Source organism: Alternaria atra, assembly GCF_907166805.1.
Source record: "Alternaria atra isolate CS162 genome assembly, contig: 22, whole genome shotgun sequence".
Taxonomy (NCBI): domain Eukaryota; kingdom Fungi; phylum Ascomycota; class Dothideomycetes; order Pleosporales; family Pleosporaceae; genus Alternaria; species Alternaria atra.
In genome coordinates, this window is record NW_025091320.1 from 1,154,690 (window position 1) to 1,181,708 (window position 27,019).

Here is a 27,019-nt window from a genome sequence, read left to right on the forward strand (position 1 = left end):
ATTACTCCAGGTCGGCCTCCCTCAGCCTGCAAGTTTCATGCTGAACATAAGCTCCAGTACCACTGACGTCCTCTCTGGACGATATTTCCCCAAACTCTCCATCGGTGCGTACTTTTCGCACAGAAACAACATGCCGTTATAAGCCCAACCTACACATCAGCACGCACTTCGAATCCACCACTTCATCAGAACACTTACGCTACTCTCGATCCACTACCCGGGTGGGCCGCCGAGTCATTCAACAGAGCATGCAGCCCATAAAGCCTGTTCCTATCATCGCACTCCTCCACCGGCCATGACGGTTTCACACCTTCCTTATACAAATCCAAACATCTCGGATTTTGTCTCAGATACGTCGTCCATGGCCTCCGCCAGGTACCGAATTCCATCTCGTTATGCGCGTACATGGATCCCGCGTCGAACAAGACTACACCTCTAGTCGTTGTGTCTGCGTTCGAACTCATTTCTAGGTCTGGATTCATAGTCGGGGTTGTAATCTTCTCTAGGTCTTGTTGATTTGTTATGCTCCAGGTTCGCCATGCCGACCAAGGAAGTAGAAAGTTCTCCGCGTGGCTATAAGGGAGACTAAATGACGCTTGCGGTAGGAGTCCAAGGGTAGTCCTGTGCCTTGAGTCAAAGACAATGGTCCGACATCATAACTAAAGACCGTGTCGTATGACATATTGAATGTAGATTTTCATGCGGCTGTTTGTGCTTCCTACTCTCTCATCTTGCAAACTTTTCTTCTCCACACATTTGCATTACTCCAACCCCTCCACCATCTCGGCATCACAGATACCCCTTCCATCCAATCCATTCAATACCCTCCTTCAGCACCACGCCACCCATCCACGACTCTACTACACCCAAAATCCCCACTACAAACGCCGTTTCTACCGCCCCCATACTTTCCCAGCCTTTCTTCCCAAACAGACACTGTAGATCGAGAATTACGGGCTCATGAACCATAAAAGCCGCATAACTGTATTTCGCCACGTCCACTTTCCCAACTCTCCAGCGCTTCCCCAAGAAAGACAGGCGTGGATTATACAGAGCCTTCAAAACGAGGGAAGCGATCAGCAAGCCGGCGAACTCATTGAGAAATGCGTAGAGGAGGGCGAGTATATTCGGGCCACCGAAAGCGAGGGGCATGAGCTGAGGGGACGACATCCTAGTTTCAGTTATAGATTTGATGTGGAAGAGGCTGAGAGAGGTGACGAGAGCAGTGATGGTGCCGACTATCGTTGAAGTATACGTGGAGACGGCGTTCTGAAGTGAACGTCCTGAGCGATGTACGTAGATACCAGCGATGTAGTACACAACGTATTGAGATACGAATGACAGCTGGAGGGATATGGGCCAAAGAGGTCGGCCCACAGGATAGTAGAGTCGGATGACGAATGATGATACCGATATGAGGGTGAGGGTAATCAAAACGTGAATCGTATGAAAGGGCTGAGGTTCCTTCGGGGTGCTGATGGTTCTCGAAATAAGTGGATATGCTGCTGGTGATGGGTCGGTGTCGACTTTGTTGGAGAACGTTTTATCCAGCGCTTTCTGACCTGGTGATGTATCCGCAAAGTGACTCGGTAGCAGTCCAGCATACATACCATCAAAGATGAGGAGTAAAGCACAATACCATACCGGCCCCGAAACACCCCTGACAATCTTTAAGCCTACCAAGACTTCTTTACCAATGTGGTGCCACCCTTCATCTCTCAACCTCCATGCCAAGATCCCTCTAGCAACACCCTTCACTATCAGACTAAACACACATGTCGGAACACCCAGCCTCTTCCACTTCTCGTGCAGAAATTGGGATCTGGTTTTCCTTCTCGCTGCAATTGATGAGAAGTATGCTGAGATGAGGAAGAAAGTGGCCATGAAGAAAGTCTGGTTAAGGACATTGAAAACGAGGAGGGTGGAAGAGCTGTTTGGAGCGTAGCGAGGCGATGTATATGGCCATGGACCTGCGCCGCCGTAAGGGGTCGAGGCATGGTGGAGGATAACAAGCGCCGTCAGACAAGTGCGGAGATTGTCTAGAACGTGGGTGCGTAAGTTGGTCATTGTGACCAGATCTCAGAAGCAGATGCAGTATCAATGCGATTATACCTGGACATAGCGGCTGTTGCCTCTTATATCTTGCCGTGTTACGAGTGTACGGTTGTCGTTTTGGTGACGAGTGCAAGCAACGGAGTACACACGCGTGTGAAAAGCGGGGCTGATGCCTTGTCGTGTACGACGGAATAAACGAGACGGAACAATGCTACGGAATGACGATAAGACCTTTGCGTGAAACTAGTTTTCCTGTCTTATCCTACTTGTAATTAAGCAAGGTAGCCATTCATCTCCATTGCGACTACTAGTCGCTCCATGGAGTTCTCCTCTGCGGTGCCTCTTCCCTTGCCGTAACCTTGCTTGCCTGTTAAGCCCCGGCACACACTCAAGAACACCCTTATCTTTCCTCTAAGCTTCGCATAAAGAGCTTTGAAACTTTCTTCACCTTGTTGAGTATTTGGGTTCTGCATCTTGGCGAAGAGGAGAATGTGGTCGAAGATCTCTTCTATAAGAGCCATGATCTTGCGCTGTCGCCTCCGGAGCAAAAGCGCAAACAGAATACTGTCGAGGCACTTTTCATGAGTATCGCGCAGCGAAGCGACACCTTCCGTGACTCGAACCCCAAGCTCACCCGCCACATCTTCCTCATTCAACCGGGTCTCCACTGTTCGGACAAAAGTGTCAAACTCGTCCCACGGTTCTGCAATGCCAGTCTGGAAGACGTAGTTCGTGAGCGTTATTACGAAGTGATATGCCTCGGTCCTGAATTGACGGGCATTGCTATCTGCATACCTGCGTGGTAAGTGCGAGACGACGAAGAGCATGCGCAAAAGCCGCAATAAGAATTTGAAGATGTAATCGTACTTTTCCAGAGAGGTACTTGTGATTACCAGGTTTAGAGGAGCTGGTGCTACGTATTGCAGTCGCAGGAAGTCAAGCGCATGCAATGCGTCGGGATCCATGACCTTCTCCTGTTCGGCTTCGGTGAGGTTGCGGATGGCAAAGTTGAGCTGCCCAGGAAGCTCATCGTTATCCCTGTTATTGAGAAGTGTTGTAGGTGCGACAATCACTTGGGTGCCTAGCGTTGACTGATAAAGCGTAGAGGAATAGTAGCTCTCGCTGAGGACGCCTCGCAATGCTAGTCGGAGCTCTGAACTCGCTGGTGGCCACGACGTTCGGGAGCCTAGTTGCAATCCCATGTGTACCCCGCTACGCATCTTGCCTTTGTGGCGTTCGGCACTCTCGCGGTCAGGGTCGAACAGGGCAGTTGCTAGCAGAGACGAGAAGACGCCGTCACCAAGGAGGTGATACTGCCGTTGCAGAGACAGGTGAAGCCGCAGCTGATGTGAACGAAAGAACAACCGGATAGTGGCTGCATTGACCAGCTTTGCTTGGGCTGTGATAAGCGGGCGAAACGACAGAGTAGATGCCAGAGACATGGGCGGTGAGAAGGTGTTGGAGATAGCGTTGCCAGCTTCGCTTGTGTTCTCAAGTGTCCTCTCCATGAGAAGCTGTAGTTCGTCTGGTAACGCTTGAGAGGACCTCCTTGGGGCTTCATCCATGCGTCGGATGGATTCCTCAAAGTATCGATCGAGGTGTTGGGAATCGCTTAGAATTTCTGTCGCAGATTCTGGTGCAGATGGTGTAGAGAGAGGAGGTTCCACATCAGTCGAGCCTGTGCTGAAAGCAAGCAATGCTTGCCTGAGCCTATCTTCGTATGCTTTTGCTTTGGATGCCAGTATCTCAATGTCCTGCCACTGAAAGCCCCACTCCATGTCCGGAGGCTGGACCGCCAGCCCATCTAGTCGAGCCAGTGGATGATCCGGATGTTGCGACTTCAAGAAGCGAAGACTATGACCTGTTTCGAATATCGTGTTGCCATCTTCTGGAGAAATGAACCTTGGCATCATTTCAGACCGATAGGTGTAGTCGAGTGTGAGAGTATCGACAGAGGGGTCATCGACCGTCACAAAGCTGCCGCGTTGCCAAATAGGTGCAGACGCTTGCTCTTTCCTTATACCCATCCATTCGCTGAGAAGTTCCAGACTCGGCCTAGCTACCTGGCTGAGTACCTGACACGATAGCTGACGAAGTTGTTCGTCTCCTTCCTCCAACTCGAGTAGACGGTGGTGTAATATGGAAGACAGTTGCTCATTAGTCTTGGCGTGTTTGACAGCATCTACCATGCGAGCAACGTGGATGAGGATATTGCGAGGTTTAGCGAATTGGTGCTGAAGCTGAATGAGTGAGCGGATCTTGGCAGATTGCTTTCCCAGGGTGTCTTCCAAGCTTGAAAGGATGCGTGACACTGAAGTGGCAAGGGCAACCTTTGCAGGAATAGACGTGGCTGAAGCAAAGGTGCGCTCTGCAAAAGATCGTAGATAGAGGAATGTGTTGCCAATGTGCGTAAAGTGCGTGATCAAACTCTGAGCTGCTTGTAGACTCAGGCCCGAAGCTCGTCCATGCAGTATGGCGGGCTCGAACGTCTTCAGCTTCGGGTTAAAGTGGAAGAGTATAGATGACCGGCCTAGACCGAGATTCCAGAGTGACTGCAAGAGTACGTCTCCCTTGAGCACCCGACCAGAGCTAGTCTTGCCCTCATCGCATATCAACGTAGCATCGAAGGCCTCAGGCCCCTGCTCGCTTATATAGGGTGTTCGGCTTTGGACATGCTTTTCCTTCTCAAAAGACTCCCACGTATAGAACAAGACATGTTTGTTCGCAGGTCCGAGGTCAAGCGCGATCTGCCAGACGTCTTCTTCGGGCTCTAACGGCGGTGTTTCGATGGGGATGCTGGAGTCGTCAAAGCTATCGAGGTCTGGCAAAGGTCCAAATTCGAACGTGTCCAGATCGGGCAGTCGTAGTTCACGTTCGAGGTCATGTTTGGGAGCGTATGGATGGTCGAATCTGATCGAGGAGACTGTGGTTGGTCAATAACGCGTCCACATGTTGATACTGAAAAGACGCGACGACCCACTGTCTAGCTCCAAGGGAGCGAAGAGCGACGACTCTTGCGAATCGGCATGATCAAAGAAAGAAGGCTCCTGCCACAAGCGGTCGGTGCTGAAGACGTCGTGAATCGAATCACGCGCATCCATGGCAGCGAATATGGAGTAGTGGACGGTGAGGGGTATGACGCGCCATAGTTTTGGCGACTCAGCCCTACGCGCAACCCTGGCGCCTTCCGTCACCGTACCTGCAGCTCGCGGCTCGATCCTTCGTCACTTCCCATCCTTCACTCCCACCATCAAGCATCCACAAAATGCCTCCGCGGAAGAAAGCAAAGGCGAGTGCAGCTTCGACACCGCTACGCGACACACAGCCTAGGACGCCGCAAGATTCCGGCCTTGTGCAGTCGCAAGATGAGCTGCTCAGCGATCCTTGGGCCGACGAGCAGGAAACACAGCTTCTGAAGAGCATGATGAAGTGGAAGCCGACAGGTAGGGCATATTACTCTCTTTTCACACACACACACACACACACACACACACACACACACACACACACAAGCCATTGACATGCCTAGGGATGCACAAGCATTTTCGCATGATTAGCATTCATACCGACATGCGCTCGCACGGATTCGCGAGCGACGATGCGCCTCACACGCGCATTCCTGGTGTGTGGAAGAAGCTATCACAGTTATACGACCTAGACGCCCTCGATACGCGCGAAAACGAGTTCGCTTTCTCCGAAGACCCCGACCCGCTCGACCCTGAAGACGTCAACAACATGCCTGAATTCGAGCTGCCAGAAGACGAATACGGCGAATTGATGTGGCAGCAGCGTTTCCATCGCGAATCCTCTGCCGCCGCCTCGTCACCACCCATGATACCCACCCAGGACTACAAAGACCTCTATGCGCCAGGCATCGGCCTGCTCAAAGACCTGCCCGACAGCGTGCGTTCGCAAAAGGCTGAGAGCGTAGCTGAAGCCACACCCGTACCCAAGAACCCAAAGGGCACAAGAGCAGGCAGAGCGGCAAAGGGCAGCAAGGGTACAAAGGCTGGAGCTAATACTGCGAAGAACACTAAGGCTCAAAGCACCGTATCTGAATCCGCAGAAGAAGAAGATGATGATGATGACGAAGAAGAATCTAGTGTCGAGTCTGAAGAAGATAGTGCGCCTACCACTCGCCGAACGAATCGCGCGAAACCAAAACCCGCGCCAAAGAGAACAAGAAAAAGATAGACCCCGAAATCTCGGTTTGGGCAAGGCGTTTGGTCATTGTTGATACCCTGCTTTGTGCTGTGCCACAATAGCTTTCGACCGAGTATATGGTGTTAGGGGCGTTTGTTTATTCGAATACACATGTAATTCCCGCCACTTCAGATGATTGATCGGTCACGTCTCGCAGTGTGGGACGTTGGCGTGTTTACGTCGATACCTACACTTCAGTTGTGATACATCTTCGTGATATATGCATCGTTTGCATGGTCACAGTCCACACTTTGGCGAACGCGCGACCTCTTGCTATAAGACTACGTTCTTCCCCTCCTTTCCCGTTACAATCTCCAGAACCGAATTCGACCACAGCCAACCATGGATAAGCTACCACAGGAAATTCTCGAAGAAGTCTTCCACTACATTTGGACTACAGAGACACCCATCACTGAGCGATTATATAAACATTCCAAATCCTCCATCCGTACGGTACTCAGTTGCCGGCTCGTCGCGCGTCGTTGGTTCGAGTCCAAGTATCTGACACGCCTTTTTGTCAATGTACTTTCTCAGACGCCTTTTGTATGGTGCAACCATCGACTCCCAGCACTTGAAGAAATCAGCGAAACCCCAAAGTATGCTCGTTTGTTCACCAGGATGATCACAATTTGTGGTATGGATCTGGGTCTCGTTAGCCTTGGAGCGTCTGACCGCTGGGGTCATGGCCGCGACGAACTCGACAGGGAGAATCCAGTGACACAGTATCTTGTGCACCTGCTGCGCGAATTCAGCTGGGTAGAGCACTTTCGGTACTATCCTATTCATCCAAACTGCCTCGATGGCACCTGGCCTAAGTGGGAAGTATCGGAATGCGATCGCGTTTCACTCGAGACATGTTTCCAAGGAGGACTAGGGCGCACCGAGTACGGGTACCCAGCGCTCACTGAGGGCGAATACTCATGGCAGGGTGTACAGATGGAGAGCGAATGGATTTTCCCCAAGATCATGGAGGCAGTCAAAGAATCCCACCTCTGGTTAGAGAGTGTCGAGACTCCATTGTTCGGCAATAGGGCATCGTACTGCGCAATCTCAGGTGGAGGTGATGATATGTTCGTGAGGCCTCCTCTCGACCGCGATTTATTCAAGTACTTCCCCTTCAGACATCTTAAGCATGTCGCCATCACCAATACCCACCACATGGGCATGCCATTCTTTTGGTCTGGTGGCCTTGAACGGCTGACAAACCTTGAATATTTGGAGATTACACTCTCGAGGCATCCAGAGGATCCAGGCCACGAATGCGGTCCATTAACTATGCCGGTCATGATGTCGGCACCTATACGATATCAACTTGAAAAGCTGGTAGAATTCCGATTGATGGCAGACCACCAGCACTCGTTCGCTGAAAACGATATTCTACATTTTCTGAACTTCTTTCCGAACCTGCAGTATCTTGCACTTGGACACATTCTACTCGCAAATCTATCTGGGAACTGGAGCAGTCTGCTAAACCAGCTGACGGTTTATGACCTCGAGGAGCTATGGTTGCTGGACCCTCGTAACCTCGTCTGCGATCATCCCGAACGTGTGATTTCCCATGGCTTCCTTGCTGAAGGTTTCCATCACCATTATGACCAATCCCAAACGACTGTTCCCACAATCGACGAAGTGCACAATACCGACTACCATATGGAGAAGTATGTGGAAGACGAGCATCTGTTGGTCGCAGCGCAGAAGGTTCGCCTGATTGACACAGGGTCATTATGGACTGATGAGGGTCACGCTTACCCTGGCCTAAGGAGGGATTTTGAGTATCCCGGCTTTTCCATCTTCGAACAAACCGAAGATGGTTATTGATCTTGGATAGGACCTGCCAAGCTGTTGGAGAAGCTGATGTTTGCTCACTTGGCGCCTTTTGTACGAAGAAGCTCGTTTCCTTAGGGTTGTAAGGGGTTCACAATGTTTTGGGGTGGGCTGATTGGTATGAGTTTGAAGTAAAAGTTGCATTTGTCCACCTGCTCGTTGAGCGTAGTTCCTTGGAATCTTGAGGACTATGTAGCCAGTATGAACGTGTATTAATATTTGATCTTCAATATTCTCAATCATGATAGTTCTAGCTCACATTTATTACAGTCGTGAAAGAACCGCTGGTTGCAACAACGAGACCATCGTGGGGGTTCCACTTGCAGCTACTTTCGCGGCCGCAGTCCCCGCTCTCCTTCCAAAGACTGCCCCAGAAGTCAACCCACTACCGCCAGGGTAGTTCCCATAGAACAGTCCGCCAAGCATCTCGCCAACACAGAACAAACCCACAACCTCCTTACCAGAGTTTGAAATGACGGCAGTGGTACTCGGGTTCACAGCCAGTCCACCAAAGGTGAAGGTGACGCCGCAACATACTTTGACCGCCATAAATGGGCCTTGGTCAAGTGGCAGGGCCCAGTTTGACTTCGCTAGTGCCAGTTTCTTTTCGGACGACTGCGTAGAGAGACCATCTTTTACTGCTGGGTCCCATTTCCTGTCCGCATTTTCGGCCTGAGATGCGTACACAGCCTCGTTATATTGCTTCACCGTCTCGACAAACTGTTCTGGAGCGTTCAGACCCGAATTTTGAGCTAACTTCTTAGCCAGTTCTTCGAGTGTCGCACCCCAAATCTTTTCCACACGCTCATCCCTGTATTCTTCATCTCGTAACCATGGGATAGTGCGCTGGTCCCAGACTTGGTATGCTACACTGTCCGGCTGCTCATGTATAGCACGTCCGAACTTGGCGTACGTGTAATTACGCATATCAACGCCCTCATCAACAAACCGCATTCCGTTTGTGTTGATCATGAGCCCCAGAGGGTAACCGGATTTGGTAAACTCGTTCGACACGGTACGATCGCCACTGTTGGCTGGAGCATTGGCATCCCAGCAGGTAGAGTGACAACCTGACCAATTGCCCGCTTGCCTGGCATTGACGTCGCGAATGGCAAATTCGAGAACCTCACCAGTATTGAAAGGGGTACCACGAACGCGTGCGAGATCCCAAGTAGGACCGAGGTGCTGTGAGCGCATACGCGGGTTTGCTTCGAAGCCTCCAGCAGCTAGGACGACAGCTTTGGTGTTGATAAGCGTGTCTTCACCCAGATACTCTACTAACACTCCTACGACGGCTCCAGACGAAGAGGTGATGATACGCTTAGCGGGTGTAGAGTAGTAGACCTCCACTCCATGTCTTTGAGCTGAAGCCTGATGGTCTGCGACAAGACCCTTTCCTCCATCCTGAGTCATAAGTGCCATGCCACCCCAAAATTTATACCTCCCGTCAACCTTGTAAGCCTGGCGATTAAACGAAAGCTGGTATCTAATCCCATTTTTCGCAAGCCACTTAACAGCGTCATTAGACTCTTCAATCAGCACCTTGCTCAACTCTGGATCTGAACGCCCTAAACACACCCGATCCATGTCTTTCCGAAAATCTTCTTTCGTGTAGGGCTCCATGTCGATGAGTTTCGCCGTTTCTGTATCTACGTTGTTGACGATAGGTAAGAGGTCGCTTGTGCCGTTATGCACGGTGCGGAATGCGCCTGCCGTAAAGTAGCTGTTGCCTCCAGCCCATTCCTCGGGAGCCTTTTCGATGAGAACGACGCGATGTGCTCCTGCTTCTGCGGCGGCTATTGCGGCGGAGAAACCTGCGTTGCCACCCCCTATCACCAGGACATCGATGTTTGGGGAAGATGTGAGTTTGTTCATTCTCGCGGCGTCGGGTGATGAGGTTTAGGAAAACGATACGAGCGTTTCCTCTTATCTAAATATAGGTCTTTGCACAGAACGAGGTGAAGCGACAAAGAGTGTTGCGGAGATGGATGTGCAGCCGATGAGCGTGGCCCTCGGATGTTAATCCGCATAAACGGCCATATGGCGGAAATAAGGGTTAAGCAGTATCGCACTTGTTATTAAAAAATCTGGTACTTTCCAAGTTCTACCTAAATACACTTCACTCTATATATACTCGCTCTCCTCTATGTTAAGGTGCTAAGGGAGCAAGAGACAGTGTATGCCTCCAGGATATAGTCCAAGTCTTAGGTAGTACCTACTACTCGGAGGCCGGCTTCTCTAGCTTCTCGGCCTGTATGTAACAGAAATCAAGAAGGCACATACACGTAACCAAAGAATATGAAGTCGAAAACTGGAATCTTTAAACCACGCGTATTCAGTAAACATGCCACTCAACAGTCATGATGCTCTCTCTCCTAGGTCGGCACCTGGCAATGCGTGCCCCACAAGCCTCCGCTTCTACCCGCCAGCAGCCCCGATTGGTCAATTGCTCGTCCCCGACGCCACACTACGCCCTACGAGCCCAGTATGGACCTATGCGCCGAGCCATATCAAAGAAACAGTCACCCTTCCAGCATTGAGTCACATCTCATATGCATATATAATCGGACGGCTTCGAGGGGATTCCAATGTTCCAAACAACATCGTCTGCACAGTTTGAGTCATGACGTCAAGCTCAAAGAACGGCACATCTGCCGCCCTGGAAGTCAAGACAAAATATGGTGTTAAGTTCGGGAAGGAGTTGAGGGATAAGGAGTTTCTATTCGGAAATGGATACTTGAATTTGAATCATGGTAGGTTCACAAGACTTTCTCTTTCTCTGTAGTTCAACAGCTTTACCTATCTCGGCGGAATGTTTTTCGAGTCATATATTTCCTTTGATATATACTTGATACATGGGCACTGACAACATTTAGGTTCGTTCGGAACGTTTCCTCGCACAGTTCGCGATACTATGCGCGCTTTCCAAGACGAGTGCGAAGCCCAACCAGACCCCTTCATCAGATACAATTATCCGCGTTACCTCGATGAGGCTCGTGAGGGCATGGCAAAGGTATGAAGACCTTCTCTAAACTGAAAGCATTTTTCTTTATTGTATACAGCCCTTCGAGAGATGCCTTCAGTTGCTATGATCATCCTTCGACTTCTTTTGTTGACCATGTTGCAGCTGCTCAACACACCTTCTTCGACCTTGGTGTTTATGCCCAACGCCACCACCGGCATAAACACCGTTCTTCGCAACATTGAGTTCCAATCCGGTGATCATATCCTCATCTTCAAGACTATCTACGGCGCTTGCGAGAAGACCGTCTCACTCATCACTGAGACTACTCCCGCAGAGAGTGTTAAGATCGACTATACGTTTCCCGTGGAAGACGACTGGCTTCTCGAGGAGTTCGAGAAGAAGGTTAAAGAGGTGGAGAACAAGGGTGGAAAGATGAAAGTCGCAATTTTTGATACCGTCGTCAGTATGCCTGGTGTTAGGATGCCGTTCGAGCGCTTGACATCAAAGTGCAAAGAGTTGGGAGTCATGAGTTGCGTCGACGGGGCCCACGGGGTCGGCCACTTGGAGATTGATCTGGGGAAATTAGACCCAGACTTCTTTGTCAGCAATTGTCACAAGTCAGTCTCCTTCCTCTTATTCGTGGGGGTTTTTTTTTGGTTTTACTGATTTGACATAGATGGCTCCACGTCCCCCGCGGATGTGCAATCTTCCATGTGGCGCACCGAAACCAAGGGATCATACGCAGTACACTTCCCACGTCTCACGGCTTCATCCCCAAGGGCGAAAAGCCTGTTTCTCCTTTCCCAAAGCGGACCTTTGCACCGTCTCACGCCCAGCCTGGCATTGAACAAAACTCTTCTGAGCAATCAGCGTTCAGCAAGTCGGCGTTTGTTGACATGGAGAAATCGCCCTTCGTTGCCAATTTTGAGTTTGTGGGTACCATCGATAACAGTCCCTACTTGTGCATACCTACAGCTCTGAAGTGGCGGGATAGCATCGGAGGTGAAGATGTTATCAGGAACTACTGTCAAACGCTTGCTCACAAAGCTGCCCAGCACGTCGCGCAGGTCCTCAACACTGAAGTCATGGAGAATAGCACTGGTACACTAGGGCAATGCTGCTTGTCTAATGTGCGCCTACCGATATCTCTTCCCAAAGTCCAAGATATTGCGGACAAGAATGGCGTCGAGAAGGAAGACGTTGGCATCGTAGTGAGGGATTGGATGTCGAAACTTAGTTTTGAAGAGTACAATACCTTCATCCAGATTTATTGGTATGGAGGGCTTTGGTGGGTGAGGTTGAGTGGACAAGTATACTTGGAGATGAAAGATTTTGAGTGGGCTGCAAAGACGCTCAAGGAGATCTGCGAGAGGGTTGAGAAGGGAGAGTGGGCGGTTCCAAAGGGTAAGCTTTAGGTCATAGGCTGAGTCGTCACAAAGACATACACACACAATCTCAAGAGAAAATTTTCATCAGCACTGCAATAGATCATTGATATCGAAGACGTGCTCAACAGGCATGATACACATCCACAAGGCAGGAAGGATTCCCAAAGTAATCTCTTGGTACATTAAACCCCATTTGTTTCTTACGAATGAAGATGGCGCGCACCGGGAAAGTCAAGGTGTCATATACGAGTCTGTCACCTAGAAGGCGTAGCGCGACTTCGCACGGCATTTATCGAATACACCACCGCAGTTCTTGCACTAATTACACCAAGTCAGTCGATTTCATTCCAATAACGCCAAACAAAACTGGGAGACCTACCTCATGGCCTTGGTAGCGGTACACATGGCAAACATGCTCAACGCAAGTCTGCTTGCAACCGGTCTGTCCCTCAGTATGGCCGTTCTGTACGCCTGTAAGTATACATCACACCACTAGCTCAACCCCTTCGGTCACTTACCTTAACGCAGAAGTCGAAGCGTTGGAAGCAGAAGTCGCAATTTGGATCACGAGCCATAAGTTTGTTGCCTTCATTTGTGGCGGGCACAGCAGAGATCATGGTGGCGGCGAGCGCGAGAATGATAACGATGGTCTTCATGTCGTTGGGGTCTTCGATAGTATTGTGAGAGCTTTCGAGGTATCCAAAATTGAGTGTGGTTTGAAAATATGTTGCTGGTGGGGTCTTGACGTGAGTGAGCGATGGCGATGGAGGTGCTCGATCCAGTGACTCTCGGGTGTGAGGCAAGTACCAAAGGCGATTGAAGCGCTTGAAAAATGGGTTTGTAGGATTTAGGAGTGAATGAGGCACCCGTTGGCCCGGTGGAGGCGCTTTACACTGGACTGAGTGCTGGCGAGTGTCAACTATACAAACGCTACTCTTGACTGCCTCGCTAACCTTCCGCTTCAATATCGAGCCTCTCCAGGATGTGGCAACAACTTCTACGTGTGATTCGTGGAGCGTTTTCCTGTGGGCGGAATGTCAATAGAAGGCTTTAGAGACTCGAGTCAGATTCCTGCGGAGAGACATTTGGGTGGCAATGATGGTCGGAGCACAGCCGATTCACTACGGTAAGTTAGTCTTGTTCTATTTCTACCATGATCATATAACGAGGGGATGCTCGCTCTCACCGAGCATCGTATTCTGAGGCGCTTGCAGTGTCGTCGAAAGCCACTGCTGCTTTGAACCACTCATCTGTTGAAGTATGATGGGACCTACCAGAACCGGAAGAGACTTGGATTAGGCTGGGTTGCAAGACTGTGAGAAACGAGGAAGAGGTCGTCAGGCTAGCGCAGGCTAGGGGCAAGTTCTGCTGATCTAGACGGGAGCGCGTGCGTATTCTGTATCACCCAAGTAACGGTTGCGACCGTGAACTTGACAATGATTGGAAGGGAATTGTAAGGGACGGGCAAAGCGAAAGGCAAGGAATCGGTTGGACAATACTGAGTTTTCCATTGTTTTACTTGCTAAATATGCTTTTCTATCGCGCTGCCGAGAACATATAGGAACTCATCATCGGGATGCTGCCAGGAAGATTGTGGGAGGAGCTAGCTCCATCGCCACCAGAATTATATACAACGTGTAAAAGGGAAGGGGTATAGCAGCGAACGTAATCTTCATAGTAATCCAAATCTGCTATTCTAGCTCTTGGTAATAGCAGGACGACGAACAAAAGCATCAAAGATAGGTATTAGATGGTGCGAACACCGCGTGCCTGTTCAGCTCGAACGCGCCTCCTGTACTGATCACGGTATTGAATGCGGCCGTATGTTCCAAACCCAACGGCCAGGAAGAAGAAGAGGGCCCATACTGATGTGACGACAAGACCGATCGGGAAGAAAGCCAATGCAGTTCCAGGGATGACGAACGGTGCGGCCGAGGAAACGGCAGCGGATGCGGATGCTGCTGCTTGGGGGTCTGCGTTTGTGGGAGCTGTCCCTGCCTTGGAGAAAATGCCATTAACGAAGGATGCTTCCTGGGAAGAGAGGGTGGTTTCGACGTCCTGACCGGTAGCAGGGTTTCGCGCAGCGAGGTCGATTTGTGGAATGAGAAGGGGCTGTAGGGATTCTCTGCGAATGTGTTAGGGTCGAAGAATGACCAAAGAGGAAGACTACTTACTGGGTCATGGCTGAGCCCATCAAGTTCTCGTTTATCCTTCCAACATACATGAGAACCTTCAGCTCCGTCATAGTGTTGATATCCTGCCTCTCGACTAGCACACCATCACTGACTGGCCAGCTGAGGTCCCGCTTCGTGAAGTTGCCTTGCATGTTCTGCACAGTCGCTCCAAGATACGAAAGTGTCATACTGACATCGGCCGCGGTAACTCCAACCCATGGGTTGATCGGAGCTGATACATTATACATTCGGAGCTCCGCCTGAAAGATACCCGTCTTGTTGTCGAGGAAGGGTAGGTTGTAGCATACAGCAATTCCACTTGGGTTCGACGCTTGACCGTTGAGGTTGCTCAGCGTGCTCATACATGCTTGCTTTGTCTGCTCCTCCCACTTCGCCTGATCCACACCCGATGCATCGCCAGTCGCAGGTGTGAGCGATGCTAGTGGCGCTGTGTCTGCAGCGTTGGCATCTTGTCTTTGTGTAAGGGTTGCCATGAGTTCTGCATCCCGTCGAAGTACCTCCTCGACGTCCTGGCCTGGTTGAAGAAGGGCGTTCACTTGAGGGCCCTTGAAAGCAGTTGCGTGTCCAGCAGCAAGCAGAGCGCCTACAAGAGCGTTCTTGAAAAACATGGTCGAAGTAGTATTAGTCGACACCGGAAAATTAAAGTCGATAGTGCGAAGGTGACCGTGCTGCCCAGCAGCTTACTAGAAAAAGAGTGACGAACGAAGAAAGAACGACGATGCAAAAGTTAATCACTGCTCAAAAGAAACGGGCATTAGAAGTGTCATTAGCAGAAGCGAATTAGAAAAGTCGAACACGAGAGCATGAAGAAACGCGGTGTGCGAATCACGGCTATGGGTGGATCGGACGAGGCGAGCTCGCAAATGGCGTGACTCAGGTTGGGCACCAGACTCGGAAAGCAGCACCAAGACTGGCTTGAGGCTCCATAACAGAGTTGAGACGGGTTCTGCTTGAGGCTGTGACGGGTGGCATGAGAAGTATCTATGCGTTGATCCTGAGGCGACTAAGAACAAGCTTAATATAGCATAATTGAGCCGCATTCGGTGGGAGCCAACCAAGCTTTGGCCTGGAGATCGAACCGTTCGACAGTGGAGACGCACTGGGCATGACGATGCTGGGCCCCTTGAGACAATTGGTGTTGAGGTCTGGAGTCGAGGAACCATGCTAAAACTAGGGGCGCTTCAGATGTGCGCTAACAGTGCACGTGATGATGATGCCTCAGCCAATGAGCGTTACTCGTGCCGTCTTTCCCGGCTTTTTGGTTTCACTTTCACGCCGTCCAGAAGCCGATGTACTCAGTTTCCCATCATACCAGCCTCTGTTGCGCCATCTGCACATTTCAAGTTTCCCTGGGGTGTGGCTTCTGGCGCTTGCTTCTTCAGAAACAAGCGATGTTGACACAGGTAGCGGCCGCTGTTAACTTAGACCGGCAACACTTGCGCTGACGCAGACGTGTCGCTGAGGCACGCAACACCTGAACAACTGTACAACATCGACCGCATTTTCAATACCGCCTAACGGACCCAGCCGCTCACTGCTGTCGAGGCACGTCACTCCCGAAGCCACACGGAGATAAATTATCCCCTGTCCCGATGCCGAGAAGAGACGGTGAGCTACGGAACCTCGTGTCCTTCTGGACCTCCACCCGGCAGAGACCTCAGCGGGAAGCTCGTCGGTATCGTCCTCTGCGCCAATAGTTGTTGTTCGTGTAACAGAGCACAGAGGATTTGCGTCCTGTTTCCGTTGCATCTCATGTGCTCTTGGTCGTGCAGCAACTTAGCGGCCTTGTCGCGCAACGCTGCGCATAATCAGGCACACTGCCGACCACACTCACTGGGTACGGGACGGATCGCGCGCTCCATATCAGACTGCTCGATGATCTGGCACCATACGGGAAAGGATGGGCTGCGAACATATGCATACGCTACGCCTTTGACGATGAAGGCGACTCTGAGGTGGCCACGTTCGCCTGCATACAACTAATCCACATGGGTGCACTCGTGCACAGCGTGCATTCGCCCAACACATACACCCACTGTCTAAGGCCATATATTGTCACCCTCCACTAATGTCTTGCGAAATGCGGGCGAGTAATTGCCAGCACATCAAAAGCCTCTAGACCTTTACTGGGAACAGCCTTATTTGGGCTCGCTGGAGTGTAAGCGGTCGACTCTGCCCGAAAGGTGCCGCTGTACTTCTTCTGCAGACCAGGGCACCTGGACCCAAGTCGTCGTTCAAGGCTTTCACGTTCCTCACTTTGTTACGCTGATACTTCTTGTTTGCTTTTTTCCAAGTTGTCACGAGCCCACACGAGGCAAACCTCCAGTCGCTGTAAACATCTTACTTTAATCTACGGCGCTCCTCGTTGGCCACGCGCTGTTCGCCTGACTTGGGCTCCCTCCACTCTACGCAATGCAACACGCATCGAACTCCCCGTGGCGAACGCCTGCGATGCAATATCCCAAACCTCAATACAGTCTACAGCATACCATATCCATGGTCAACCTCCGCGATGATGATCAATCGTGGTACAAAGGTCGTGAGACTGAATCTCCTACTACCTCGTCTGTTTCGTCTGCCACCAGTCGAAGCACAACACCGACGACAACAAACAACAACCCGTGGTCAAACGTAATGATCAGCCCAGCTTCAACATATTCAAACAAATCGACCGATTCCTCGTCACCGAAAGGTAGTCCGAAACATACCCCGCCTTACACGAGCCGATCGACAACGCCTATTGCTCCCCAGCCAGTAAGGGTGATCAATCCGGTAGCAGGATTTGCGCCCATGTCTCCACCTCCTCAGACTTCTGGAGAGTCGTTAAGGAATGGTGACTACCCGGGTTCACCGATGAATCCTTATCGACAACCTATTGCTCCATTAGTACCGTTAGTGAACGGATATATCAATACCTCTATCTTGTCCTCTCAGGGTCAGTCTCTTTCTGGATGGTTCTACGAGCTCGTACGAAAGCAGGGATGGGATTCTGGTCTAGTCAAGAAGATCTGGCAGTGGACTTTGTCTAACCCTAGGCTCGCGATTCTCTTGTTCGTTTGCGACGATGTTGCCTCATGGCGTCAGGCTTCTTTCTTTGATCTACGCGACGAGAGCTTGCCGTTCCCGGAAGATCGTCTCCAAGGCATCGTAGGAAATGCACGCAAGGTCGTTGAGGAACAGTGGCGCGCCACGTCCAAGGAACTACCGCTGACGGGAGCACACGTCGACTTCACTGCACGGGAAACAGTCCCGTTGCAGCATATCAGCCTTATTCGGTCATCGCGCAATTCCGAAAAGAGTGTCGACTGGGTTCGGATGCAAGGTAGCAGCGACGATCGTGTTCTGGTGCGAAAGCGCTTTGTTACCGCTCGGTCCTCTCAAAAAGCTGCGCTCTTGGATCAGATTAACAAATTCAAGCAACATGATCACAAGAACATTGCGAAGTTGCTTTGCTCATACTCTCAACCGAGTCACGTCGGTATCGTGACGGAGAAGGCACAATACACTTTGGATGACTACCTTGCGCTTCCCGGGAGCGATCCGAACCGCTCGAAGTTGTTAGTGGACTGGATGCATGATCTGTCCTCCGCCCTTGAATACCTTCACTCGCAATCCATTTGCCACCGAAGTATCCGGCCTCGCAAGATCTTGATAGACGGTGCCCGCATCATTCTTGCTCCATTCGACATTGGGCAGAGTATTGACACCTTCAGTCCGACAATGGCGAACTCTCAACGCCTTGATCAGCTTCATACGTACTTCCAGGACCAGTCGTACGTCTACGCAGCGCCCGAAACCATTGTTTCACGTGGAAAGAGAATGGCGGACGTCTTCTCATTGGGCTGTGTTTTCCTGTCAATGATGACAGTCGCACAAGGCCAATCACTGTCAGTGTTTGCGCAATACCGGGCTGCATCCACCCAGGATGCGTCATACCACGCGCATCTTGACCGAGTGGCGAGCTGGCGGAACCGGCTGCATGCAGCGACTACTTCAAACCTTAGAAACGGACTTATCGGATCTGGACGCAAGCTTAGGCAGTTGAAAGCGGAGTCCGAATGGTTGAGCATTATCGAGAAGATGTTGCTACCAGGACCAAAGGAGAGGATAAAGATGAGATTTGTGTTGGCCAGTCTGAGTAGCGGTAAAGCTACTGGAGGAAGACGACGTAGCTTGGACGGCGGCGGCTACAGTGGGCAAGCAGCAGCATCTCTTGGCATGAATGGTGCATCGACTGCGACGTTGGTCGATATTTCGGAGCATTACGCGCCACGCAAACCAGAACTAAGTGTCTTTGATGGTTATTTCCAGACCCAGACCCGCAGGTTAGAACCAGCAGGTGGTTGGTGATCGGAAACTTCAAGCCTCGAACAGCATGTCAAACGTGGACTCACGCCAAGGTGATACTTGGCGAAACATGTTAGACATCGGCTTTTCATAGTTCTCGGTCAGTCGGTATGCCGAAGCCGGACGACGTGTGTGAAACTTGACAGCTCGGAAAGAGACGGAAACGAATCTCAGCGAGAAAGAGCCGGAGATGCATACCGGAACTACAGGCCTTTTCTTACTTTCTTACTATCTTGTCCGTTCTGAACTTGGGTCGGACCTTTGATACCCCTTCTTGCGACCCCGCTTTTAGCAGACCCTCTTATCACTGATTTCTTTCCTTGTGTTTTTCCACGCTTGGTAGCATCTTCATTAGCGAGGTAGTATTCAGCGAGCATTTAGAAGAATGATCTTGAGCTATGACTGCACCAAGAGGAGGGCGTCTCAAGTAACCGTGACTGGATTGGGATTCTAGCAGTGCGCAAGTCCTTGATTCTATCTCTCTCTCACAGATATCTCCGATAAAATCAATGAAATCACATCATCAACGGTCATCTTGACCAACATTAGCGGTTCGCCAAAATGACTTCCCTCCAGAAAAGATGTTCTAGTGCACGAAGAAGCTTGTTTCTTTGAAAATCACGTGAAGCTCAATGCACCCTAAAGGTGTCCGCTATTTTCATATATAGCTGCGAACTTCTTCTTAGTACATCATGACTAGCCATGTAGGAGAAACAGGCTTCCTCATAGCGAGAATTTAGCGTGCTGCTAGCATCATGATGATTTCAATCCTCATCACTCTTCGTCGTCTTCCTCTTCTCCCGTCATTGTTCAACACTCATTCCCTGTGGACGAGGGCAGTGGACTAGGGGAAGTATAGAAGTGATCACTTACCTCTCTATCGGTGTTTTCACCGTCATACGCAAAGAGATCAATTGAGCCCTCACTCTCTTCCTCGTCCCTCGTCCTCCTCATTTTCAGTAGTCTGTCCGAGCTCAGAACTATTTGTCTCACCATCTTCGTATCTTTGCCTCAATATCGCCCTCCTTTCTACCGGATTGCCATCGAGACAGGAGTCATATCGCCTATCCGGGTCATCATGAAACTAGATGATTATATCTCTGCACTAATGGTGATAGCCTAGATCATCAACATCTATTCACTCGAGAAAAGTTTCCAGGTGCCGTAATCGGGTTCGTGTCGGTAGAGGTCGTAGATGCTTGGTGCGGGCTTTTCTTCTTCGAGATTCCATGGGGGCAACTTGAACACTACGTCTACTTCGGCGTCACATTCCACTTCTTCGCGGGTGTAGTCGATGTTGGATCTGCGAAGTTTGCTTTTCAGGTCGTCACAAGGGATGGAAAGGGCGTATCGCACATAGAATCGACGATGGAGCCTATCGCGCTGCATCTCGCCGGGTTTCTTCTTGATCTCTGATATCGCTGTTTTTAAGCCGTTGGGTATCTGGTTGGGCGACGGATTCGCGGGTTTAAACCTGATCCTTTTCGGTGCTCGTCTAGGGGCCTGAGATAGCCCCTTATGGGCTATCGTATTGTGCTATGATGGCATGTTGGAAAGCAAGACGGCTTTTCTGGGGTTGAATTTTGATCCGGCAGTAACGTGAGGATGTGACACCGAGATATATTTACAGGGTCTATGGCGATTGTAACCGCAGGTAGGCGAGCATTCATCAAACTGGATGTTTTCGTAGAAGTAGTACGCTACAAGTGTTACGGTCATTATAGAAATGATGTATAGGGGTCGCAAAAGAGGAGACATGAGGATTCACGCCACTCTGGATGTACTTAACGCTAATCATTACCGCAAAGGGACTCACTTCAGAGTGTAAAGGGTTTAATGTCGAAGTTAGGATTCCATCAGTCTGCTCTAGGTTTGGTATAGTACCCGTAACATCATTCCGCCAGATGCCACACTTCTGTTCTGTTCACGGACAAAATGTCAAGTAATGGGTATTGTGATGCAACATTTCGTCTTATATTGTACACATTGCGGATCATCATGGTATCCTCATGTCACATATGATACATGCGCACTGCTGCTGGGTGCGCCGGCCTTCAACCCTCGACGTGGCATAACGTGGCGTAAATCCTGCCCCTCCGCTATTCTTAAGCTGCACAAGCGAAAAGTATGCCGTCCGTTGATGCCATCCGTACCTAAAGTAAATCCCCTACAACTCCAAAGTATGTTTGATGTCGTATATCTTACACAATGACCTCGCCGTGGTCGATGTGGTTCGGCCGCCACTTGCTCGTATCCAACTCACCCTCCATGCTGCTTGGGACAGTGACTTCGACCGGCTTGTAGAGGTACCATGCCTTCAGTGCTGCCGCCGCTGCTCTTGTCTTGGCCTCATCTAATGAGCTGCCTGACCCCTCTCCTAGCTTGTCCTTTCCGCTATATACGCCAACCACAAAGACAGGATGTCTGCTCAGACGACCGGTTTCTGAGATCAATCGGGCGACGGGTGGTTCGAAGCCTTCCCTCGCGCATAACCGTGAAAGATCACGAGTTGGCATCTGGAAATCAAAGATTGTGCTAATATCGAGATGTCGGCTAAGGAAGTGGTCACGGAAGAAGCGCTTGACGAGCGGCGAGCCAATGTGTACATGCAATGCGCCGATGAGTGCTCGAACAAAAGACTGGGCGGCCTCTTCCAGTGGCACTGGCGTGCTTTGTAGCGCGTGTGGACTTGGTGCGGCATTGTTGGAGCCAAATTCGTCCGTCTTCATGATTTTGTGCGTGGTCGTGACATTCCATTTCCAGGGTGCTTGTCGCCTCAACTCTGGTGGGAGATCGTCGCCCGACCTTATTCTCTTGAATTGTAGTAGGCCAGAATCAACCTCACCACCCGGTTCGGCCGCCGCCTCAATGCCCCATTCGCTTGCAATTGTGGTTAGCGCTCTGGGTCCAATGTATGCTTCTACTGCTGCGAAGACGACGTCCATTGGCAGACGTGGGTAGTTGCACAAGAGCCACTCGGAGGTGTAGTAGCCAAGCAACTGGCGTCCGAGTATCGATAGCGAGGCATTATTGAAGGCGGGGTTGGGGTCGGCGGAGGGGTGTACGAGGGTTCGTGCGAGAGCTTGGAGGGGGAAGCGAGGCGGGAGGGACAGTCGACTTCGTAGGGCGTGTAATTTGGTCGAACGCTCGGCGGCTTTGGGATGTGGGGATGGAAGGCTCTCAAGTGGCCGGGTCCGTCTTGATTTGCGTGGTGATGGTGCACCAGAATTTGCTGCAATTTCCAGTTCCAATTCACCGTCATCCGGGATTGCTACTGTGCTCTGGAATCGGGCATGTATCCGGTGACTATGGGGTATAATGCTTCTCCGTACATTCTTCGCCGCGGTATATGGACACGAGGGCCGGCGTGGCGAGGGTGCACCCAGCAATTGCGAAGCGCATCTTTGTATGGGTATCCGCTTCATTAAGACAAGATGTAAAAGAAGACGGCAGAGAAGTCGAGGAAGGCGGAGTCGGCAGCAGCAGCAATTGGCCCGGTCGTGTGTTCACACAGGTCATGATCGCGACTGCCAAAGAATTTCCGCCAAGCTCGGGGCCCGTGCTACCGGCAGCCCTACCATGCGACAACGACCTCACGGCAGCTCCGCAGACAGCATACCCCACGAACTCGCACAACCACATTCACCATGGGCGGAGGAGGAAAGATCCCGTACGAACAGAGCGCCAATTGCTTGCCAGTGCAGAGTTGACGTGGAATAGATACCCCAAGCACGTCTGGTCACCGGCTGGTGGTTGGTACGCCCAACCCGCCAACTGGAAAGCCAACACGGCCGTTGTAGGCCTCGCTCTCGGAAGCATCGTCGGCATGGCCTGGATGCTCAGCGCAAACCGCGAATACCGTGACAAGATGCCCGAACGCCACCGATTCTTCCCCAGCCGATAGTACGACCTATTCTTACACAGTTGGCTCAGTCCTGGATGCTAACAACAATACAGCTGGAGCAAACAGATCAGGGAGCATGAGCGGAAACAAGACCAGAACATTATCGAGAGAACCATCGAGGGTTAAGTTGGAAATGAGGGGGGTTATAGGGAGCAGTGAACGCGACTAAGGCTGTACATAACTAGCCAGTCGCTGCTTGAAATCTGAAAGTCTATCTTCGACACCAACACCGTTCCACGTTTCCCCGTCCGCTGACTGTGAGAGAATGGGCATGCCGACCTGTTCAATGGCAAGGCTCGCCGAAATGGACCCCCAAACCGCAGCTTCTTCGAGATTCTCTGGTACCCAGCTGGAGCCACCGCGAAGTAGGCCAACTGCCAGGCCACCAAGGAAGCTATTGCCTCCTCCCGTAGGATCGGCCACCTTCTCTGCTGACTGATGGTATGCAGGCATCCATTTCCGCAGCCCGTTGCGCATCACTAGGCAGCCGTCTTTGCCACAACGCACGACAATTCCGCCATTCCCGTCACCAACTCCACTGTCCAACCACTGACCACACAGCTCCTCGATTGTTCGAAAGTCTACAAAATCCCTCCCGTCCGTGTTCTTGCCGAAGAAGCCGCCAAGTTCCCCGTGATTTGGACTGACCACGTCAACATACTTGAGCGCTTTCAGGCAGTTATCGTATTCTGCGGGTGTACACAAATCGGGAACGGGCTCCCAGATGAACACCGGGCGACGGATGTGAGCCAACTTGTAATGCTGTTTGCGTAATGCGAGGATGTTCTCAATCAAGTCGATGCAGCGTAATGGAGAACAAATTAGATGGAACGACTTGGACCACAGTAGGTCTGTACCAATCAAAGTCTCATGGTCCACACGCAATTTCGGCGTCAAATATCGAAAAGCTTCATGGGACTGATTAGCTTGGTATCATTACTGATAATACATAGGCACTGACCTCGGTGCTCATTTCCCCCAGTATAGCCATTCCACCCTCGCGTAGTCAGCCGATCGGGCGTCTCGCGTACCAGTACACCAGTCTTCCACTGCGCAATGAAGTCGCGCAGCTCAGGTGGAAAATCAGACCCGCAGTCTACAATCCAACCCACGGATTCCGACTGTGGTGGTGGGGAGAAGATGCGTGCGCCTAATGCTGAGTATGACCCTGCTCCGCCGACGATGTCTTTGACTGGAGGCTTTGGTGGGGGGAATTCGATCTCATCTTGATAGTCTCAGCGGCATGAATGTATTTAAAATTACTCCTGGCATACCTATAATAAACATTCCCAGCGTGCAGAAATCGATCTTGTCATAGTTGCCTGCGTTTTGGTCGGCCATGTTTGATGCTCCCATGTTGCCTTGTGTAGATCGCGAGGTTGATAGTATGCCGCTGACGTGCATGTCTCGAACGGACGAGCCTTGGCTGCAGACGGCTTAGCGCCATGTGGGCAGCCGTGGCCATGCGCCGGGGAGAGCTGACCCTGTGAAGTTCTGCCTGTAATTGTGCTTTTTTGAACCAATATATATTCCTCTACCTTCATAGTTGAGGCATCGGGAAGTCTCGTTGTCTCGTTGTCGTCTTCCCTCTCCACAGTACGACCCAGAGGCGTTGTACGAGCTGCAGCGTGCCGCAGCTGCCCCTTCCCCGAGCATTCAAGATACCTGTCCGAATACAGGCGCCTTCCCTACAAACGCTGCGACGTACCTTCCCCACATGGCGAACAACATGAATAACCTGACGACGCTGATCAAGCGGTAAGTACCTTCCTTTCAAAACCACAACCGATCAGTACCCGAACCTACCATCCTGCAACGCTCTGCGCATCCCGCTACTCTATGAGAGTGCCCTGTGATGGCTCCTGGGCCCGAACAAGCACATATCCTCGGTCGACATGGCCAGATGCGCGTCGCAACAGACAATGTACTGACGTCTATGGTCCGTAGGCTCGAAGCTGCTACCTCGCGTCTCGAAGACATCGCCAGCACCGCTCTACCCAACAACGGCGATGGAGCTGCCAGCCTCAATGGAGCGTCCACAAATGCTACTCCGGGCGTGACAGCGGCCAGCACAAGCGCATCCACTCCCAAATTGGTCGCAGAAAGCGCACCACCCGCGATTGAAGCATTCGATGAGTTGGTCAACTCGGACCTAAAGAACTGGCTAGAGCTGAGCGGAAAGCTGGGAAGCGTCATCGAGGGCCAGTCAAAAGCAGTCGAGGGAGCATTCGCCGCCCAGCGCCAATTCCTCTTCATTGCGAACAAGGCCAAGAAACCCGATGACCGCACTCTGATGGAGCTCCTCAAGGATCTCCAGGCGAGCATGGAGAAGACGGACGAGTTCCGACAGAGCAACCGCGACCCTGCGCTAAAAAATTCCGTCTCCATGGTTGCCGATGGTGTTGGATCGCTTGGATGGGTTACGATTGGCCAGGGCGGAGGTATGAAGCCCCATGAGCACATCAACGAACTGTTCGGTGGAGCTCAGATGTACGGCAACAAGGTCCTTAAGGAGTACCGCGACAAGTATGACCTTTTCTTTTCCTCCTTGAGGCAGAGCTAACAGATACAGGCCTGACGGCGAAGCACACGTGAAATGGGTTCAGGCCTACTACAAGCTGTTCAAGGCTCTCGCCGAATACGCAAAGACGCACCATGCTACAGGTGTAGCTTGGAACAGCAACGGCATCGACGCCAAAGATGCCGCAAAGGAGATCTCCTCCGCACCCCTTTCAGGCGCATCGAACATTCCTCCTCCACCCGCTCCTCCAGCAGGCGGTATCCCACCGCCGCCTGGTCCTCCACCACCACCAGGCCCACCGCCGCCGCCAGGTGCCGCACCGGTCACTAAGAAAGCCGCGCCCGACATGAACGCTGTCTTCGGCGATCTCAACAAGGGCTCCGATGTCACAAAGGGGCTCAAGAAGGTCGACCCAAGCCAAATGACGCATAAGAACCCGTCATTGCGAGCGAGTGCGCCAGTCCCTGAACGAAGCGATAGCACCGGCAGTCTGAGGAGTAAGAGTCCCGCGCCGCCCAAGGCTAAGAAGCCGGAGAGCATGCGGACGAAGAAGCCACCCAAGAAGGAGCTGGATGGAAACAAGTGGATAATAGTATGTGTTGCTCAAACTTGTAGTGAACTAATTACTAACTCATAAAAAGGACAACTTCGATTCCCCATCCGAAACCATCGAGATCGACGCCGAAATCAACCACTCCATCCTCATCTCCCGCTGCAAGAACACAACCATCCGTATCAACGGCAAGGCTAACGCTCTTTCACTGGACAACTCTTCCCGCACATCACTCATTATTGACTCGCTAGTAAGCTCCGTAGACGTGATCAAGTGTCCCAACTTTGCGCTACAAGTACTCGGCACCCTCCCCACCATTCTACTAGACCAAGTTGATGGCGCTACCGTATACCTCTCCAAGGATTCGCTAGCGACTGAAGTCTTCACAAGCAAGTGCAGCAGCATAAACATCAACCTGCCCACCGAGGACGATTATGCCGAGAACCCGTTGCCGGAGCAGATCAGGAGCTATATCAAGGATGGCAAGCTTGTTAGCGAGATTGTAGAACATTCTGGGTAGAAGATCTCCTCCAGCATCCTTTGTTGAAGAGGGATCTTGGATTGTTGCTGCATTGGGTGGAGTCGGCTGCTACTTGGCGCGGTCTGAATTCCATAGCTAGCATAACCGTTGTAAACAATGTAGCTAGTCTCGTGTCTGTAGGATACATCTGTATAGACCAATTTTTACTACATGCGGAAATGTGTTTTTCTCATGATGCATTTAGCCACGGATAGTTTTCGTTTGGTGCTGTTGATTGAAGTGGTCAGCTTCTTTTGGTAGTTCGGTCGCAGTAACCGACACCTTGGAAGACATTTGGCACATTCATGTCATTTTCAAACGCTTTTATGAAGCCAATCTGAGGTATCACCGGTGCCACTGCACCAGCAACGATACTAACCAAGAGGTATAGACTTCTTGGGTTGACCGTACAATTCATGGACCACAGTTTCCGCATTGAGGTTACGCGGTATGTTTACTACTCTTCCACACTCTCTCATCGACCAATCATTGCTGACAGTATTTAGAGCAAGAGAGTGCATCAAGAGACTGTCGCTGGTGGTAT

General features: G+C 51.2%; 13 protein-coding genes across 13 annotated transcripts; 6 read left to right on the forward strand and 7 right to left on the reverse strand.

The window, feature by feature from the left end:
- Positions 1-789: 789 nt before the first annotated feature.
- ALTATR162_LOCUS3144 (uncharacterized protein) lies at positions 790-2,067 on the reverse strand (the record flags this gene model as incomplete). The annotated part of the gene is made up of 1 exon (XM_043310750.1): positions 790-2,067. One exon carries the CDS (start codon positions 2,065-2,067, stop codon positions 790-792), a length of 1,278 nt encoding a protein of 425 aa, XP_043166685.1.
- A 260-nt stretch (positions 2,068-2,327) lies between these two features.
- On the reverse strand, positions 2,328-5,156 carry ALTATR162_LOCUS3145 (uncharacterized protein; the record flags this gene model as incomplete). Its single annotated transcript, XM_043310751.1, has 2 exons — positions 2,328-4,978; positions 5,036-5,156. The coding sequence occupies 2 exons, from the start codon at positions 5,154-5,156 to the stop codon at positions 2,328-2,330; spliced, it is 2,772 nt and encodes a 923-aa protein (XP_043166686.1).
- Positions 5,157-5,320: 164 nt separating this feature from the next.
- On the forward strand, positions 5,321-6,249 carry ALTATR162_LOCUS3146 (uncharacterized protein; the record flags this gene model as incomplete). The annotated part of the gene is made up of 2 exons (XM_043310752.1): positions 5,321-5,498; positions 5,585-6,249. 2 exons carry the CDS (start codon positions 5,321-5,323, stop codon positions 6,247-6,249), a joined length of 843 nt encoding a protein of 280 aa, XP_043166687.1.
- A 351-nt stretch (positions 6,250-6,600) lies between these two features.
- Positions 6,601-8,076, forward strand: ALTATR162_LOCUS3147 (uncharacterized protein; the record flags this gene model as incomplete). Its single annotated transcript, XM_043310753.1, has 1 exon — positions 6,601-8,076. The coding sequence occupies one exon, from the start codon at positions 6,601-6,603 to the stop codon at positions 8,074-8,076; it is 1,476 nt and encodes a 491-aa protein (XP_043166688.1).
- Positions 8,077-8,346: 270 nt separating this feature from the next.
- Positions 8,347-9,957, reverse strand: ALTATR162_LOCUS3148 (uncharacterized protein; the record flags this gene model as incomplete). Its single annotated transcript, XM_043310754.1, has 1 exon — positions 8,347-9,957. One exon carries the CDS (start codon positions 9,955-9,957, stop codon positions 8,347-8,349), a length of 1,611 nt encoding a protein of 536 aa, XP_043166689.1.
- Positions 9,958-10,705: 748 nt separating this feature from the next.
- On the forward strand, positions 10,706-12,462 carry ALTATR162_LOCUS3149 (uncharacterized protein; the record flags this gene model as incomplete). Its single annotated transcript, XM_043310755.1, has 4 exons — positions 10,706-10,835; positions 10,959-11,095; positions 11,210-11,664; positions 11,724-12,462. The coding sequence occupies 4 exons, from the start codon at positions 10,706-10,708 to the stop codon at positions 12,460-12,462; spliced, it is 1,461 nt and encodes a 486-aa protein (XP_043166690.1).
- Positions 12,463-12,693: 231 nt separating this feature from the next.
- Positions 12,694-13,091, reverse strand: ALTATR162_LOCUS3150 (uncharacterized protein; the record flags this gene model as incomplete). The annotated part of the gene is made up of 3 exons (XM_043310756.1): positions 12,694-12,753; positions 12,815-12,898; positions 12,954-13,091. The coding sequence occupies 3 exons, from the start codon at positions 13,089-13,091 to the stop codon at positions 12,694-12,696; spliced, it is 282 nt and encodes a 93-aa protein (XP_043166691.1).
- Positions 13,092-14,181: 1,090 nt separating this feature from the next.
- On the reverse strand, positions 14,182-15,238 carry ALTATR162_LOCUS3151 (uncharacterized protein; the record flags this gene model as incomplete). The annotated part of the gene is made up of 2 exons (XM_043310757.1): positions 14,182-14,560; positions 14,610-15,238. The coding sequence occupies 2 exons, from the start codon at positions 15,236-15,238 to the stop codon at positions 14,182-14,184; spliced, it is 1,008 nt and encodes a 335-aa protein (XP_043166692.1).
- Positions 15,239-17,042: 1,804 nt separating this feature from the next.
- Positions 17,043-18,980, forward strand: ALTATR162_LOCUS3152 (uncharacterized protein; the record flags this gene model as incomplete). The annotated part of the gene is made up of 1 exon (XM_043310758.1): positions 17,043-18,980. One exon carries the CDS (start codon positions 17,043-17,045, stop codon positions 18,978-18,980), a length of 1,938 nt encoding a protein of 645 aa, XP_043166693.1.
- Positions 18,981-21,178: 2,198 nt separating this feature from the next.
- Positions 21,179-22,379, reverse strand: ALTATR162_LOCUS3153 (uncharacterized protein; the record flags this gene model as incomplete). Its single annotated transcript, XM_043310759.1, has 2 exons — positions 21,179-22,248; positions 22,310-22,379. The coding sequence occupies 2 exons, from the start codon at positions 22,377-22,379 to the stop codon at positions 21,179-21,181; spliced, it is 1,140 nt and encodes a 379-aa protein (XP_043166694.1).
- Positions 22,380-22,624: 245 nt separating this feature from the next.
- ALTATR162_LOCUS3154 (uncharacterized protein) lies at positions 22,625-23,007 on the forward strand (the record flags this gene model as incomplete). The annotated part of the gene is made up of 3 exons (XM_043310760.1): positions 22,625-22,647; positions 22,698-22,880; positions 22,935-23,007. 3 exons carry the CDS (start codon positions 22,625-22,627, stop codon positions 23,005-23,007), a joined length of 279 nt encoding a protein of 92 aa, XP_043166695.1.
- A 39-nt stretch (positions 23,008-23,046) lies between these two features.
- ALTATR162_LOCUS3155 (uncharacterized protein) lies at positions 23,047-24,237 on the reverse strand (the record flags this gene model as incomplete). Its single annotated transcript, XM_043310761.1, has 3 exons — positions 23,047-23,789; positions 23,843-24,106; positions 24,156-24,237. 3 exons carry the CDS (start codon positions 24,235-24,237, stop codon positions 23,047-23,049), a joined length of 1,089 nt encoding a protein of 362 aa, XP_043166696.1.
- Positions 24,238-24,736: 499 nt separating this feature from the next.
- ALTATR162_LOCUS3156 (uncharacterized protein) lies at positions 24,737-26,475 on the forward strand (the record flags this gene model as incomplete). Its single annotated transcript, XM_043310762.1, has 3 exons — positions 24,737-25,407; positions 25,454-25,994; positions 26,044-26,475. 3 exons carry the CDS (start codon positions 24,737-24,739, stop codon positions 26,473-26,475), a joined length of 1,644 nt encoding a protein of 547 aa, XP_043166697.1.
- Positions 26,476-27,019: the final 544 nt, after the last annotated feature.